General features: G+C 39.9%; 1 protein-coding gene across 2 annotated transcripts in view; it reads right to left on the bottom strand.

The window, feature by feature from the left end:
- Window positions 1-628: 628 nt before the first annotated feature.
- LOC114664830 (phosphoinositide 3-kinase regulatory subunit 6-like) overlaps window positions 629-14,518 on the bottom strand; it is a 146,430-nt gene continuing 132,540 nt past the window's right edge. For both annotated transcript variants that reach the window (XM_051936289.1, XM_051936288.1), the window contains exons 17-20: window positions 12,012-12,102; window positions 11,480-11,535; window positions 6,861-6,967; window positions 629-1,677 (exon numbers count right to left, since the gene is read on the bottom strand). In XM_051936289.1, the coding sequence (XP_051792249.1) occupies window positions 1,521-1,677; window positions 6,861-6,967; window positions 11,480-11,535; window positions 12,012-12,102 (411 nt within the window). In that variant the 3' untranslated portion in view covers window positions 629-1,520. The remainder of the gene's footprint in view (window positions 1,678-6,860; window positions 6,968-11,479; window positions 11,536-12,011; window positions 12,103-14,518) is intronic.

The raw sequence follows: 14,518 nt of genomic DNA on the forward strand, positions 1-14,518 counted from the left end.
CTTTAGTATACTTCGTGAAACCCATGTGTTGGGCAATATGAGATGGGATGGAATTTCTTGTGGAAAATCCAAACAAGCATTTCTCAATGGCTTAAGGACTTCACGTTGGGTGGGGAGTGGATGTATGTGCAACCCTTGAATGTCCTGCATGAGCTCTATTACAGATAGACCAAAGTACACTGGTATCTCCTTGGTCTTAGTAGGTTACATGTATGTGTGGTCAAGCGTTGTATTAGCACCAAACCAGCCTGCCCTAGAAGTTCTAAAGATTTGCAAAAGAATCTCGATCATCAAATGATTGAATAACACCTACAACAGTATAGGTGATCCCGAACAAGACAGATGTCTAGATTGCATAGTCTGTGTCAGCGCCATGTACAAACCAACAAACCATGCCCAATAATTAAGTCCCTATGAATTGTTCATATTAGTGATATGTATACTTTGAGACATTCTTGGTTTTTTTGTAGCAGCATAATTAAAGATCTAAGGCCACCATGTTTAATAATCAAAGTGCATCTCTTCATATACTGTATGCTCATTTGCTTTTCCAGTCCCTGCACATGTTCCATGTTGTTGACCAATGTTTCTGAGCAGAAATTTTCTCCTTTTTTGGCTCCGCTGGGTGCAAAATAATCAGAAGTCTAACATAGTTTAGTATAGACACCTTTATGTCCGTCCATTGTATATATGTAGCAGCTATGCTGCATACCTTCTGGAAAGTTGGTCTTTTGTGCAAACAGTCTGCTTTAGCAGTACTTAATGTACTGCATATGAACCATTTTGAAATGAATTGCTCATTCACCATGCAGTCTGCCATTGCTATGATTCTGGATGAAACAATGATTTCCCTTCATTCTTTTCATTTTTCTACTCCACTTCCAGCGTGACCATCACTGTTGATCAGGTTTCTGTCACTGGTGGGGTACTGCCACTTGTTCAGGGTTATCCCTGAACCAACAGAGTTTGATTAGTGCATACATATATCACTGACAATTATGTTTAAGACTGAGAAGCCATTGTGCCTTGCATCCAGGGCTGATAGAGGTAGGCTGTAGCTCACCATGCTTGACACTCCTGCTTTGATCACTACAGTGGTATAAACATGTAGTTAGTACATCACACACAGTACTCCATACACTTTGACCCACTGGATGTGGGAGAAAACGTGTGGACCGAGGCTGAGGTCAGAGTGGTGGGTAGCTGCAGCATCATTTACTGCTTGAAGGACAAGTGCAACCCTGAATATTAATTTCTTGGTCACAAAGAAGTGTAGAATGCTGCCCATAGAGGCAGTGGTTGCTGTCTTACCACGGATGCAGCGTCAATTCTTTCAGTGCAGGCTTCCATCTTCCATCGCATCATCACGAATGAGGTGACTGTTCAGAGCATATTCTGTTGAACTGCAGTATCCAAGCCAGAAGCTTGAACTGGTGGGATGTTTCCTGAGCATTTGTTAAGTGCAGAGAAAGACCTTCCAAGGTACTTAATGTAACAATTATAACAGTGCCCTGTAGAAGTCAGCGAATGATGCCAGCAAACGTGTTAATGGCCAGAGAGAGTCCTTTGGGCATGTACTGTGTCAGGCCTACATTCTGGTCTTCCCCAAAGAAGAATTTTGTATCTCTCTTTTTCTGCAAGCAGAATCCTGGATCCAGACAAGGTGACACTTCAATGCTAGAAAATAAATAATAAATAAATAAAGGTAGGATTTACATTTACATTTGACTACTTACCAGATGCTTTTATCCAAAACGACTTACAAAAGGGAGAATGTTTGGGATCAAGTGTGACAGGACAAGGTGACAAAATTGAACATCACAAGTGAAACAAAATACAAGGCTGTTACAATTCCTAACAACTAATATGAATTAAACAGAAATTCACCAAACAAGTGAGGCTTATTAAACACACTAGCTGTACCCCGTGGCTGTGCCCACATAGTAATGAAACAGGACAAACTTTAAAAATCAATAGATGTTGACACTATATCTGATCATGTTCAGCTCTGACGGGAGAGCGTTCCCCACATGGGGAGAAAGACACATGGCCGTGATATCTCTGGCAATCAGCAGCTACCTTCTAAAACACAGGGAGCTCTGATCCCTCTCAAAAACATCAAACGTTACTCCTTAACAATCTGTAGATGATAATGTCTATTGAACAAACAGGTATTGCTAGCTAAGCGGAGACAAGGTGCACTCCAACACATGGCGAGACGTAGACCAACTCGAACAGAGGCTGGCGAGTGAATGAGGAAGGCCCCGCCCCCCTGCTCTTGGCCAACAGCCACTCTCTTGGATTTGCATAAATACATTGGTACCACAACTGAACTATGGTACTTAGCGCGATGAGAGAAGTCGCAAAATCAACAGGAAAGTTCAAGCAAATTATAGGAAACAACCAGATCTAAATCCGTTAAGTAATTTTCCCGTGAAAAGCGGACAGACATACAGACAAAACGCGCTTGGACCATGAAATTTTTAAAACCGTTTCTTAGAGAGCACCTATGGGCCAAGGGTAACCTACATTCCAAATTTCAAGTCCCAAGTCCTCATGGTTCAGGAGATTTCGTGATGAGTGAGTCAGTGGTATTCGGACTTCTTTAATCTACATATATAAAAGCCAAATTCCAAATAAAGGTGGGCAGCTCACACGAAAAGAGTCTGGTCTGAGATTTAATATCATGCAGAGGTGACATCCCCACATGCCCTTCATCAGCAGACCTGAGTGGCTAAAAAGAAACACAGGACGTCACAAGTCTCTCCATATATATAGAAGCTGACCCACTGACTACTCTGTAAGCAAACATAAAGGGTTTGAACTTAATTGGTGGTGATCAGAAGAGAGGAGTGACATGTGCCCACCTCGGCTGGTTGAACACCAGGAGTGATGAGGATCACTGTGACAGGAGTAGCTATGAAAGCAAAGCAGCACTGACACTCATGCTCATTTGTATTACAGATTTAGAGTACAGTTTCATATCCCACTGTCGACCAGCTCCCTAATTCTGAACATGCTGACATTTATAAATCTAACCTGCATTTAACCTTCAAGATTTAAAGTGCTTTATCAATACCCAATTAGAACTTGACCTTTCAAGAAGTGATGCTGCTAGAAATAGAGATCTACTAAAGCAATGTGGGACAAGATCTACTAGGAAAGGAGCTATAAAATATACTTTGAGTAATTCAGTCTCCGACTGCCAGTCCATAAACTTTAAAGCAAAGGATTTTGCAATAAGCCACCAACAACAGTGCTTTATTAGAACAACTCTGATGAGAGCATGGCTGCCAATCCATGCTTTCACCTCATATCTCTAAAGATTTGAAGATCTGTCAAGCCCTGCCCTCAACACCTGTCTGTAGTTCTTTGTTTGAAGAAAAACTTCCTAACATTTTGTATGAAATTTGCCCTTAGCAAGTTTCCAACCATTTCCCGTTGTTCTTGCTGAAGAATTTATTGTAAAATAAACAGCCGGGATCCACTGGAATGGTTCCCTTCACAATTTTCAACACTTCCATCAAGTCACCTCTTAATCTCCATTTGCTTAAACTGAAAAGGTTCAACTTCTTCAATCTCTCCTCATAGCTTAGACCTGTCAGTCCTCGAATCACCCTAGTCACTCTGGACTTTTTCTAGCGCTGTTCTGTCATTTTTGTAGCCTGGGGATTAAAACTGAATGCAGTACTCCAGGTGCGGCCTCATCAGTGTGTTATAACGTTTTGAGCATAACCTCCCTTGACTTGTACGCCACACATATATAACCTATATAACCTAACATCCTACTACCCTACTTAGTGGCTTCTGTCTGGATTAAGGCAGTAAAGTCAACTTCAGCTCCCAGGACCTCCTCCTATGAAACATATTCAAAGTTCGAACCTCACACTTTGTATTGAAATCTAACATTTTACCTTCCTATATGTAATATATTTTATTTGCATTCTGCTCAGTTTTGTATTTTGTCCATGTCACTTTTTAAAATTTTATGTTATTTGTTCTTCCTTCCAGTTTAATATGATCTGCAGATTTAACCATCTTGTTATTCATATTCTAATGTAGATCGATTATTTACATTAAAAATAGCAGTGGCCCCAACACTGAGCCCTGATGGACACCACTGTTAATCTCACCCAATTCTGATAAGGTTCATAACCCTTAGTTTTAGTCAACTCTCACCCATCTACACACTTCTTACTTTTACAGTTTGATGTTAAGCATCTTGTGTGTTAACTTATCAAAAACAGGATAAAAATATCACATGCATCTGTGACCACGTTTACGTTCCTTCCTTGTAAAATTCAAGCATATTAGTGAAACATGATCTCCCTGCCTGAACAAATGCTGACTGCTCACTAATACACCTGATCTTTCCATATACTCAATGTTTTCCTTAATAATTGCTTCAATTAATTTACCCTTGATGCAGGAAGAGCTTACTAGCTGATATTACTTGGATCAGCCTAGTCACCCTTTGTACTGTATATAAAGCAATAAAATCTAGTCATTGTGAATTTCCCGTGTGAAGTGATTTTCAAATAATATGCATCAAGTTTTTATACATGTACTCACTAACCTCTTTAAGCATTTTAGGTTAAATGTCTTGTGGTCCTGGCACTTGCTAGTTTTATTTAATCTAAGCAGCACTTCTCCCTTTACAATTACCTAAGTAGCCTCTGTTACTATTGGGATGATATCAGCTTTGTCACTCATGTAAACTTCATTAAAATAAAAGTTTGGAGGATTTACTGTTTTACTACCTGAATATTTTTGTTTACCTTAATGTTTCTAATGCACATCACCTACTTCTTGAATATTATTTTACTATTAAACTACTGAAAGAATCTTTTTGGGGTTATTTTTCACCTGTTCTAAAATACTCCTCTCTAACTACCCTTTAACTTTCCTAATGTCCTTTTTAATCCTGGCTCTCATAAGCCCAGCAGTTAGCCCTGAAGTTATTTGTCTTGTAAAACTAACGTAGACATTTTTTCCCTTTGCTGGTTTTATTTCTCAGCTCTTTGTTATATTAATACATTTTTATACATTTTTATTTTTAATATGAGGATTTGTAAGGTTTACTTTGTATTTTTGACTTAGTTTTACAAAGTTTATTTTCATTCATGCCTTGTTTTTGTGTTCCGCTTTAGGATTGTGATACATAAGGTGTTATCCCTTAGTGCAGGGGTAGGCAACGTCGGTCCTGGTGAGCCGCAGTGGCTACAGGTTTTCATTCCAACCCAATTGCTTAATTAGAAACCAATCATTGCCAATCTCAGACCTTATTTAATTTTATGGCTTGTTAGTCTGTGCAATGTAAGGCTCTTATATCGTAGATTTTTTTCCTTTCCAAAGATATCATCCAAATGATATGAAGCCTAAAACAGATCATTTTCAGTCTGTCACATTTTTCTATTAAGTGTTTTATTAAATCAAACAGTGCATGATGAACACACACACAGATGTAATTGGAAAAAAGCTAGCTGGAGAACTGCTGGCTGCTTTGTCTTTTACATCTTATTGCTAATAAGGAGCAATTAAAACACTGAATGCAGCAGTTTAAGATTGAAATAAGCAATTAAGGTTGGAGAACCTTAACAAGTGAGACCACTAAAATGAAGCATCAAAATGTCACTTAAGCAATATGTGCTTCATCAGCAATAATTGAGTTCTCGTTAAGGAACTGGGTTGGAACAAAAACCTGCACATACTGCGGCTCACCAGGACCGACGTTGCCTACCCCTGCCTTAGTGGATATACTACATTCAAAATCTCTCTTGATGTACAGTTAGCATCAATTTTAGGCCATTGACTTCATTTCACCACCGACTTCTAAAAAATGTCTTGCCCTTTTGATTCTGGTTGCCTGATTAATTTTAGATCTCTCTGTTTTGATCCCTTGCTTTGATTGGTCTCAGCCTTGTTTAACTATCTCATGATTATCTTTTATTTCCCACAATAATCCTCAGAAATGTGCTGTGCCGCAGTATACTTATTTATCCACTGCAGAATTTCCTTTAACTTCTTACTTCTCTGAACTTTTTGGAAGAAGTTTTCCTGCATTAGGCCTAAAACACATTAAAACCTGCTTTACTGTTTCTTGACCAAGTCCACACTTAAAAGCTTATCCCAGTTTGTTTCTTTTAGACTTTGTAGCATCTGTTCCAAATGTGCTTTACTACGATTTCACTTATTCATAAGTGCTCTTCCAAGACTCTGATGCACACCATCACTGGATTTTAATGATTCAATCATATCTACCTAATACACTAAATCTAGACAGGTTTCCTCTCTCTTTGGTGCTGATTTTTGTCCATGAAACTCTTAACTTCTGCTCGCCATTCTTACAGTCGGTTTTGGCAAATACACCTTCCCTATAAATTTCTTACCTCTAAACTTGATTTTTTTCTTGATATTATTAAACAGTTGCAAATTGATGCTATCATCTGCTTTGGGGGGTGTATAACGCAAGAAATATCAGACCTTTATCCCTAATGTGTTCTGGTCAGTTCCTGAGAACCACACTTAAGATGTGGCTCATTGTCCAATTGAAGACATTCATTTGCATATGTAGCGACTCCTACATCTTTTGGTTTTGCCAGTCTTTCCTAAATAATGTATAACCATCTATATTACACTCTTCTCCATCTCTCCTATTTAGCCAGGTTTCCGTTATTGCAGGCCCTAAACATTATCTTCAGGTGTACATCTACTCCTGCATCATGGATATCTGCAATTGTATAGGTTTTCAGAATAACAAAACCCCTCATTTTAAGCAACCTAAAACAAAGAAATTCAAGCAGATCTCAGCATTCCGCAGGGTATGTTGGGTTAGAGAATGTTGCTGTCATGGAGCTCACCTTGACACCTCTTTGTAGACCCTCCTGTGATCCTTGTCAAAGCAGACATTGAACGATTTTTGCTCAAGGCTTCTTATTTTAATACTAGAGGCTCTGATCTTGCTGTCCTGTGAATGAGAGAGTACACCTCATCGTTAGCACCTCTGTGATTACAGATTACACCTGCAGTTATAGGTTAGAAGGAGGACAATATCAGGTTTGTTAGCATTATGGGTGATTGTCCATAACAACAAGCGGCCTTTTCACGATTCCATCCCCAACCTTGGTATGATGAAGCGATCAAGTCTACATGCACTTAATGCAAGGCCTTTATTTAAAGCCGAGGTCAGAACAGGACAAAGACCACACTTGGTTAGTCTTTTGTGTGTTCCATAATGCCTCAAATATCATCAAAATCAAGTCAGACCGCATGTCCTATCATGAGTCAGCGCTGACAGAATCTGCAGGGTCACAACTGCAAGTAAAGCTTCAGCAGACTAACTGACAAGGAGGGATTAAAGACCCCCACAAGCCCCTGGGTAACTTAGCTCTTTAATTGAGAGTTGATCACACTTTTAACAATGCAGTGCGCAGATTTAAGCAGCACTGTATTTCTCACTCTTAATTTTGGTGTGGATACTCCATCATTTTATCAGGTTCCCCTTTTGTCATTTCAACTCACAGATAATTGATCGTTTCTTTTGATGGCTATTGGTGAAATGGTCCCCTGCTGTCATGGGTCCCTGGGTGTGCACCTAGAACACTCTGATGGTACATCGACGCCCGCTAACAAGACAAATGAATGTCCAGTATCTGATCATGCAATATTTTACCACACCAGCGCTGATCCATCTGAGAGGCTATTTCAGATATGTCACCTCTACTCCTGGCCAAACTGCCGGTAGATACAATGTCTGCATCATTGACAGGACATTGAGGGAGAGGCTGCTGAACTTATCTGAGGCCTTCCACTCACACCTCCTAGACGTCTGACCATACTACAGGACCCTACCAAGCCACAAAAATCTGTTGAGGTCATATCTGTCCTGATGAATTAATAATAATTCTTTGCATTTATATAGCGCTTTTCTCACTACTCAAAGCGCTCAGCATTTGCAGGTTAAGGGCCTTGCTCAAGGGCCCAACAGAGCAGAGTCCCTTTTGGCATTTATGGGATTTGAAACAGAAACCTTCCGATTGCCAGTGCAGCCTCAGAGCCACCACTCCGCCTCCGAATTAATGCTGGCATACAGGTGCTGCCTTGGCCCACTTTATCTCTTTATTAGGATAGATTTCCTTTTGAGCATTGTTTTTTTTTTTTTTTGTCGATTCTGTCATTTTGGGGGTTTTGGAGTAGCTAAGTTTGATTCTGACATCCATTTATGGCAATTCTCATTTGTTTTGATATTTTGGACTGTTTTGTCAGCCATTTTCATTTTTAAACACACCACTATTTTGCTGCCCCTGTAATTAGGGCAAAGGTGCCAGGTTTTTTTTACAGGTGTGTACTCTGAACTTGTGTCATGACAGGATGGGTTAAAATTCACTTCCTCATCCAAGTTTCAAAACCCTTTTCTAATCGCTTGTAATCATGCACTTCAGAACAGATTATCCACCTGAAGCTAAGCATGTTCAGGCCCAGTCATACTTGGTTGGAAAGCTTAGGTTGCTGTTGAAAGAGGCGTTGGTAAGGTCAGCAGGGGATGCTTACTCTGTGGTCTGTGAGTTGATCCCAATGCCCCGGTGTAGTGATGGTGACACTGTGCTGTAAAAATGGTGGTGTCCTTCGGATGAGATGTAAAACAGAAGTCCTGACTCTCTGTGGTCTAAAAGATCCCTGGCCATCTTTCATAAAGAGTAGGGTGTTTCCTGATGTCCTGGCTAAATTGCCCATCACGGCCTGGTCATTGAGGTCCCCAAATCAACCCCCAGCTCTAATTGGCTAACTATCTCTCTGTCTCTTTGACCACCTAATAACTAATAAGTGGTGAGTGTACTGGCACAAAAATGGCCGTCATCACATCATTCAGCTGGACGCTGTACATTGATGGTGGTTGAAGTGGCTCCCCCCTCTCTATGTATACACTTTGGGTGCCTTGAAACTTGCTATATTAATGCAATGTCTTCTTCTTTTGCTAATGAAATTTTTGTTTAACAATTTCTTTTTGTCTCTCATTTTGGGTTTGATGCTCATTCTTTTTAATGTCCTGGGGCCTCATGTATAAACGGTGCGTACGCACAGAAATGTTGCGTACGAACGTTTCCACGCTCAAATTGCGATGTATAAAACCTAAACTTGGTGTAAAGCCACGCACATTTCCACGGTACCTCAAACCCTGGCGTACGCAATTTCTCCGCTCGGTTTTGCAGACTGGCGGCACCCAGCGTCAAAGCAGTGCTACTGTTCCTGTGTGGTTACCCTTTCTTTCTTAGACCCACATTCCTGACGCGGCTTTATAAATACACTGAAATTAACTGCATGTTGTTTATTAGTGTAATGCATCTGATTGTAATTAACCTGTAGCAATATAATGGTCCAGGGAATAGCCATAGTATTCTAAATACCATAACTGCTTTAGCGTTGTTACGCTCACTGCATCTTCTTCTTCTTTCAGCTGCTCCCGTTAAGGGTTGCCGCAGCGGATCATCTTTTTCCATATTACTCTCACTGCACCACTCAGAGTATTTATATCACTGTATCTGAGTGGGGAATCACAGCAGCAGCTGATCGGAAAGAGAATTATCGGTATACAGTTTCAAGCACACACTACCTCAGCCACGGCAAAACGCGTCAAAGCCTTTCCTGTACGGACCTCGCGTTTCAGAAACCGTTTCATCCCAAGAACTATAAACGCACTCAATCAAGTGCTTCTTGTAGAACTGTTTGTAGTTATAAGTACAATTACCCCACTGTAAACTTGCACTACAGTTATAATATTGTACAACCTGTGCCACTTTATAAAGCGCATATGATGACGATATCATTTTTAAGATGAAATGCAGCAAAATATGTTGCTTATAGTATACAGATAAAACTTTGACTTCATTTAAATAATCAGTATTGTTAATAATTAAACATGTGAGGACACGGTGCCGCAGCGCTAGCTAGTTCACGGATAGCTCCTGCCTTGCGCTGTATTATTATATACGGATATACGGATAAAATAATTAAACATGTACTACGAAGATATTTCAATGTTCCTTAAACGTTTTGAAGAATCGACGTTCTGAACTTACAGATGGCTTAACGTCTATTACAGAGCTGATTGTGTGGCGATTGGGTATTTGGAGAAAGAAAAGTAAGGACAGGAATTGGAGGTTAGTACGTTTGAAAGAGACAGTACTTCTGTAATAAATTATTTCATCGAAGGTCGCGCATGGCGCAGCAAGCCTCTTGTGTGAGATATGAACAATCACTGCACCACCGTGTTCCCATGTTTAATAACATGCTTTCATTCCTATCATCATGAAAAAGATATCACGTATACATCTCAGTAGTTTAATTATTCAGAGAGCTGTAATATCTCGAATGTAATGGATTCTGTGTCCTGTCGGAGAAAGAGACAGAATGGAAGCACGTAGTGATTCACACACAGAGCACATAGAAGATCAAACACAGAACAAAGCATTTAACGTCCTACTTTAGTTATGATGGGATTTGAGAAACTAGTAAAATAAACAATTTTAAGATGAAGTTTATGATGTTCTACTTTAAGGACAAAATAAACTACGTGATTAAAGTGGAAATTTTGAGATTAAAGTTGACATTTTGTGCTTTTTTTCCCACTGTGTGCCTATTTTTTTTCTCTGTACCCTAATAAGCTTTCATATGACACTCAGACGGTCCGCTACGAGTCGCCTTTTCACACCAACTTTGATATGTAACAACTTCTTTTTTTATTTCAGGCACTGTGCGACTTTGTGAACTTGAGCTTTCAATTTTCTCCGACACTATGTCACACGATCAACTTCCTTTTGTTGATTATACCACTGTTTAAACCAACAAACTGTACGTTTTTCCTTTGCCTCCACTTGGTATTCGCTGAAATTCTTAGATTTTCCCATTGTCTTTTCACAGAAGGCTATTTATATTGATTTGTATATTCAAAGAGGTGTAATTCTGGGAGGAGTTGGGGCAGGACAGAAGGCGCGTGCACAAGCGTTACTTTTCACGCTGATCGGGATTTATGTAGCGGAAGAACGTGGAAGTTTGCGTACCTACGGATTCCTGCATCTGAATTTTTCTGTGCGTACGCACATTCCCGCTTTTGTGCTTACGCCATGTTATAGTGTGAGTTCTATGCACGGCGTTATACATGAGGCCCCAGGTATTTTGTCTATTCTTCTGGCTTACATTCAAACCCAACAGACACAACACTCTTGAGCTTAATCAACTACAGCTCCTTTGGGATGCCCTGGATCACATTTGGAACCTCATCAGACTCTTCTTCAGTAATGTGATGACATCCCTAAGCTTCAGATTCTGAGGTGCCTTGGTTCTGTGTGCCATCAGAGGCTGCAAGGAGTGGAAATAAACAAGTACTGCATGGATATGTACAATTCATAGCTCACTTTTACTTTGAGAAAAACTTACCTGCCAATAACCCATATAGTAAAGAAGAACAAATAATGTTGCTCACCTCAGTTGACTTAACTTTCAGGCCATCAGAAAAGCAGATGGTCAAGCAGTCAAAGTCTGTGACAAAGAGAAAACAGCAGAGGATGTCAGAACCTGCAGATATCTAATTGGATGAAGTGGATGGGCTATGCCATGCCACAAGAGAGTAGCTGAATCATTGGCACATTATTTTGGCATCAAAGTTACTGAAAATACCATAGATAAATTGAGGAGAGCAGGAGCCGTGACTTTGCAGGTACATTGAAACATGAAAGCTGGATGAACACAGGCATCAATATAGATATTTTGAACAGACATAGCCTGTCTTTTAAAGTACGAAGTACATATTTTATCACTACTCCCATCAGCCACAAGGGGGCATCCAAGAACCACATGTACAGGGGTCAGTACAGGGACAGCACTGTGGGTCTGCCCTGCTACTTCTCAACTGGAAAATGGGACTTCTTCTTACAGCAAAGTTCAGCCCAGAATGAAGCTTCAAAAGTTGACAGGAGTTGTATGTTATAAATGGCCAGAAAAGCCCACTTTCTTACCCTCTGTGGTACAGGATGGAATAGCATTTATGACGACTCCACTGGTGCGCAAGGTCAGCGATTTCTCACACTCCCTGTTGCTTAGAGATGCCTGGGTAATACAAAGCAGAACAAGGAAATTAGAATGAAGGTGTGGTTGACAAAGGGCAGCTTTGTGTTTTAGAGCACCTCACATTAGATAGTCAAACTTCACAGAGAATGTAATGAGAAGTCAAATCATTACATCTTGCCTGAAGAAGGGGCCTGAGTTGCCTCGAAAGCTTGCATATTGTAATCTTTTTAGTTAGCTAATGCAAGGCGTCATTTTGCTTGACTTCTCACTACATTCATAATGGCTAACATGGTACAACACCCTAGTACTACAGAAAATGTAACAATAAAATGTAACAATATCTCCTTTTGAAAGGAGTCACAAAGGAAACTAAACAGCGGTTAATATGGTGCAGCAACTCAAATGGGTAACGGCAGGTGTGGGCCAGAAAATGTAGGAGCATTTTGAGGATTATCTAAATTGATGAGATGGACTAAACAATCTACAATTTAGTGAAATGATTTCCAGACAGAATGCCAATCATGGTACAGGTCCAAGTTTTCGATTTTTGGGAGATGTTACTTGGCTATATTGGCATAGATAGCTACATAGCAACCTAGTAGAAGTGGCTAAGATATGCAGTGCCTTTAAAAAGTGTTCACCCCCTTGGAAGTTCTCATTTTATTGTTATAGAACACTGAATCTCACTGGATTTAATTTGGCTTTCTTGACATTGATCAACAGAAAAAGATTCTTCAATGACAACGTGAAGACCGATCTGTGCAAAATGGTCTAAATTAATTACTTCATCACACAAGTGTTCACCTCCTTAAAGTCAGTATTTATTAGATGCTACTTTGACAGGTATGATAGCCTCGAGTTCTGTGTGTACACAGCTCAACACCATCAAGTGTCTTGGGGATTGTGAGTGATCAGCCTTTGTCAAATCCAGCCACAAAACAATTCTCAATTGGATTGAAATCTGGACTCTGTGACGGTGCCACTCCAGGACACTTTCACATTGTTGTCCTGAAGCCATTCCTGTGTGATTTTGGCTTTATGCTTGAGGTTGTTGTCCCGCTGGAAAACGGGCCTTCTCTCAAGGTGCAGGTTTCTTGCAGACTGCATTAAGCTTTCCTCCAGATTTTCTCCACATTTTGCTGCATTCATTTTTCCACTCACAAGTCTTCCTGGTCCTGCAGTAGAGAAGCACATCCCCACAGCCTGATCCAGCCACCTCCATGCTTCATGGTGGGGATGGTGTGTTTTAGTCATATGCAGTGTTCAAACATGGCATTCAGTCTGATGGCCAAAAATTTAAATTTGGTCTTATCAGACCATAGAACCTTCTTCCATCTGACTTCAGTTTCCCAGTGGCCTTCTCTTTGCCATTCTCCCATACAACTGGAAGCAGTTGTTGTCTGCACAGTCTCTCCAATCTCATGGGCCTCTAAATTGTCTCCTTCACTTGCCTTGTTTTTGTGGAGGGCCTACTCACTTATATTCAGTGACTTGAATATTTTCTTGTCTCCATCCCCTGATTTGTGCTTTTCAACCACCATTTTTGGGGGTTTCTTGAATTGTTCTTTTGTCTCTGTTATATTTTAGATGACTGTACTGACCCACCACAAGCTGATCCTTCCATATTCAGGGGGAATTATACTGTAACCAATGGGAAACTCAGACAGGTGGCCTCCATTGAACTAATTCTGGGACTTCTAAAACCAATTGGCTTCTCCAGAGAGGATTCATGCGTGTCATAGTAAAGGGGGTCAAAAGTTATGGGATCAATTATTCTGTGTTCTGTGACAGTTTCTTCAGCTTTTGACTTCTCTATGTGTTATGTGATAAGTAATGGGCATAATGACGACAAACAATATGACACTGGTCATGTAAGATTGACTGTAAATGACAGGCAAAAAAAAGAAAAGAAAACGGATATAGAGTTAAATAAATAAATAAATGAATGAAAGACTCCAGAAAATCCAAAACACGACTGTCTTTTTTTTTTTTTGGTAGTGCTATCTGTTGGGCTATAGCCAGAATTGTTTTCTCAAGCATGTATCTATCTTCTGTTTTTTGTTGTTTTTGTTAATGTCTGTTAGTTTCTTATTATTTAATTTATATGTGGATTTAAACTGTTACTTTAAATGTGTTGCATTCCTTGTTGCCCTCTGGCTGTACATTGCACTCGGAAAGAGAGATTTGGCACTGGTTCATTGAGATTGTGTCAGAGTTTACAGTGAATATTGTGATTTTTCCCTTCTGTTATTGGATTGTGATTGTTGGACTGGTTTGCCTTTGAATTTCCTTTTAGGCCAATCCTTAGATTAGATTAGATAAACTTTATTAATCCCATGGGGAAATTCAAATCCATATAGCAGCAGAAACATAAAAAACAAATATACAGACTCACAGGACAAACAGCACAGCCAATCAATCAATCAAGCAATAAATAAATATAAACTTAACAAGT

This window comes from Erpetoichthys calabaricus, chromosome 14 (assembly GCF_900747795.2).
Source record: "Erpetoichthys calabaricus chromosome 14, fErpCal1.3, whole genome shotgun sequence".
Taxonomy (NCBI): domain Eukaryota; kingdom Metazoa; phylum Chordata; class Cladistia; order Polypteriformes; family Polypteridae; genus Erpetoichthys; species Erpetoichthys calabaricus.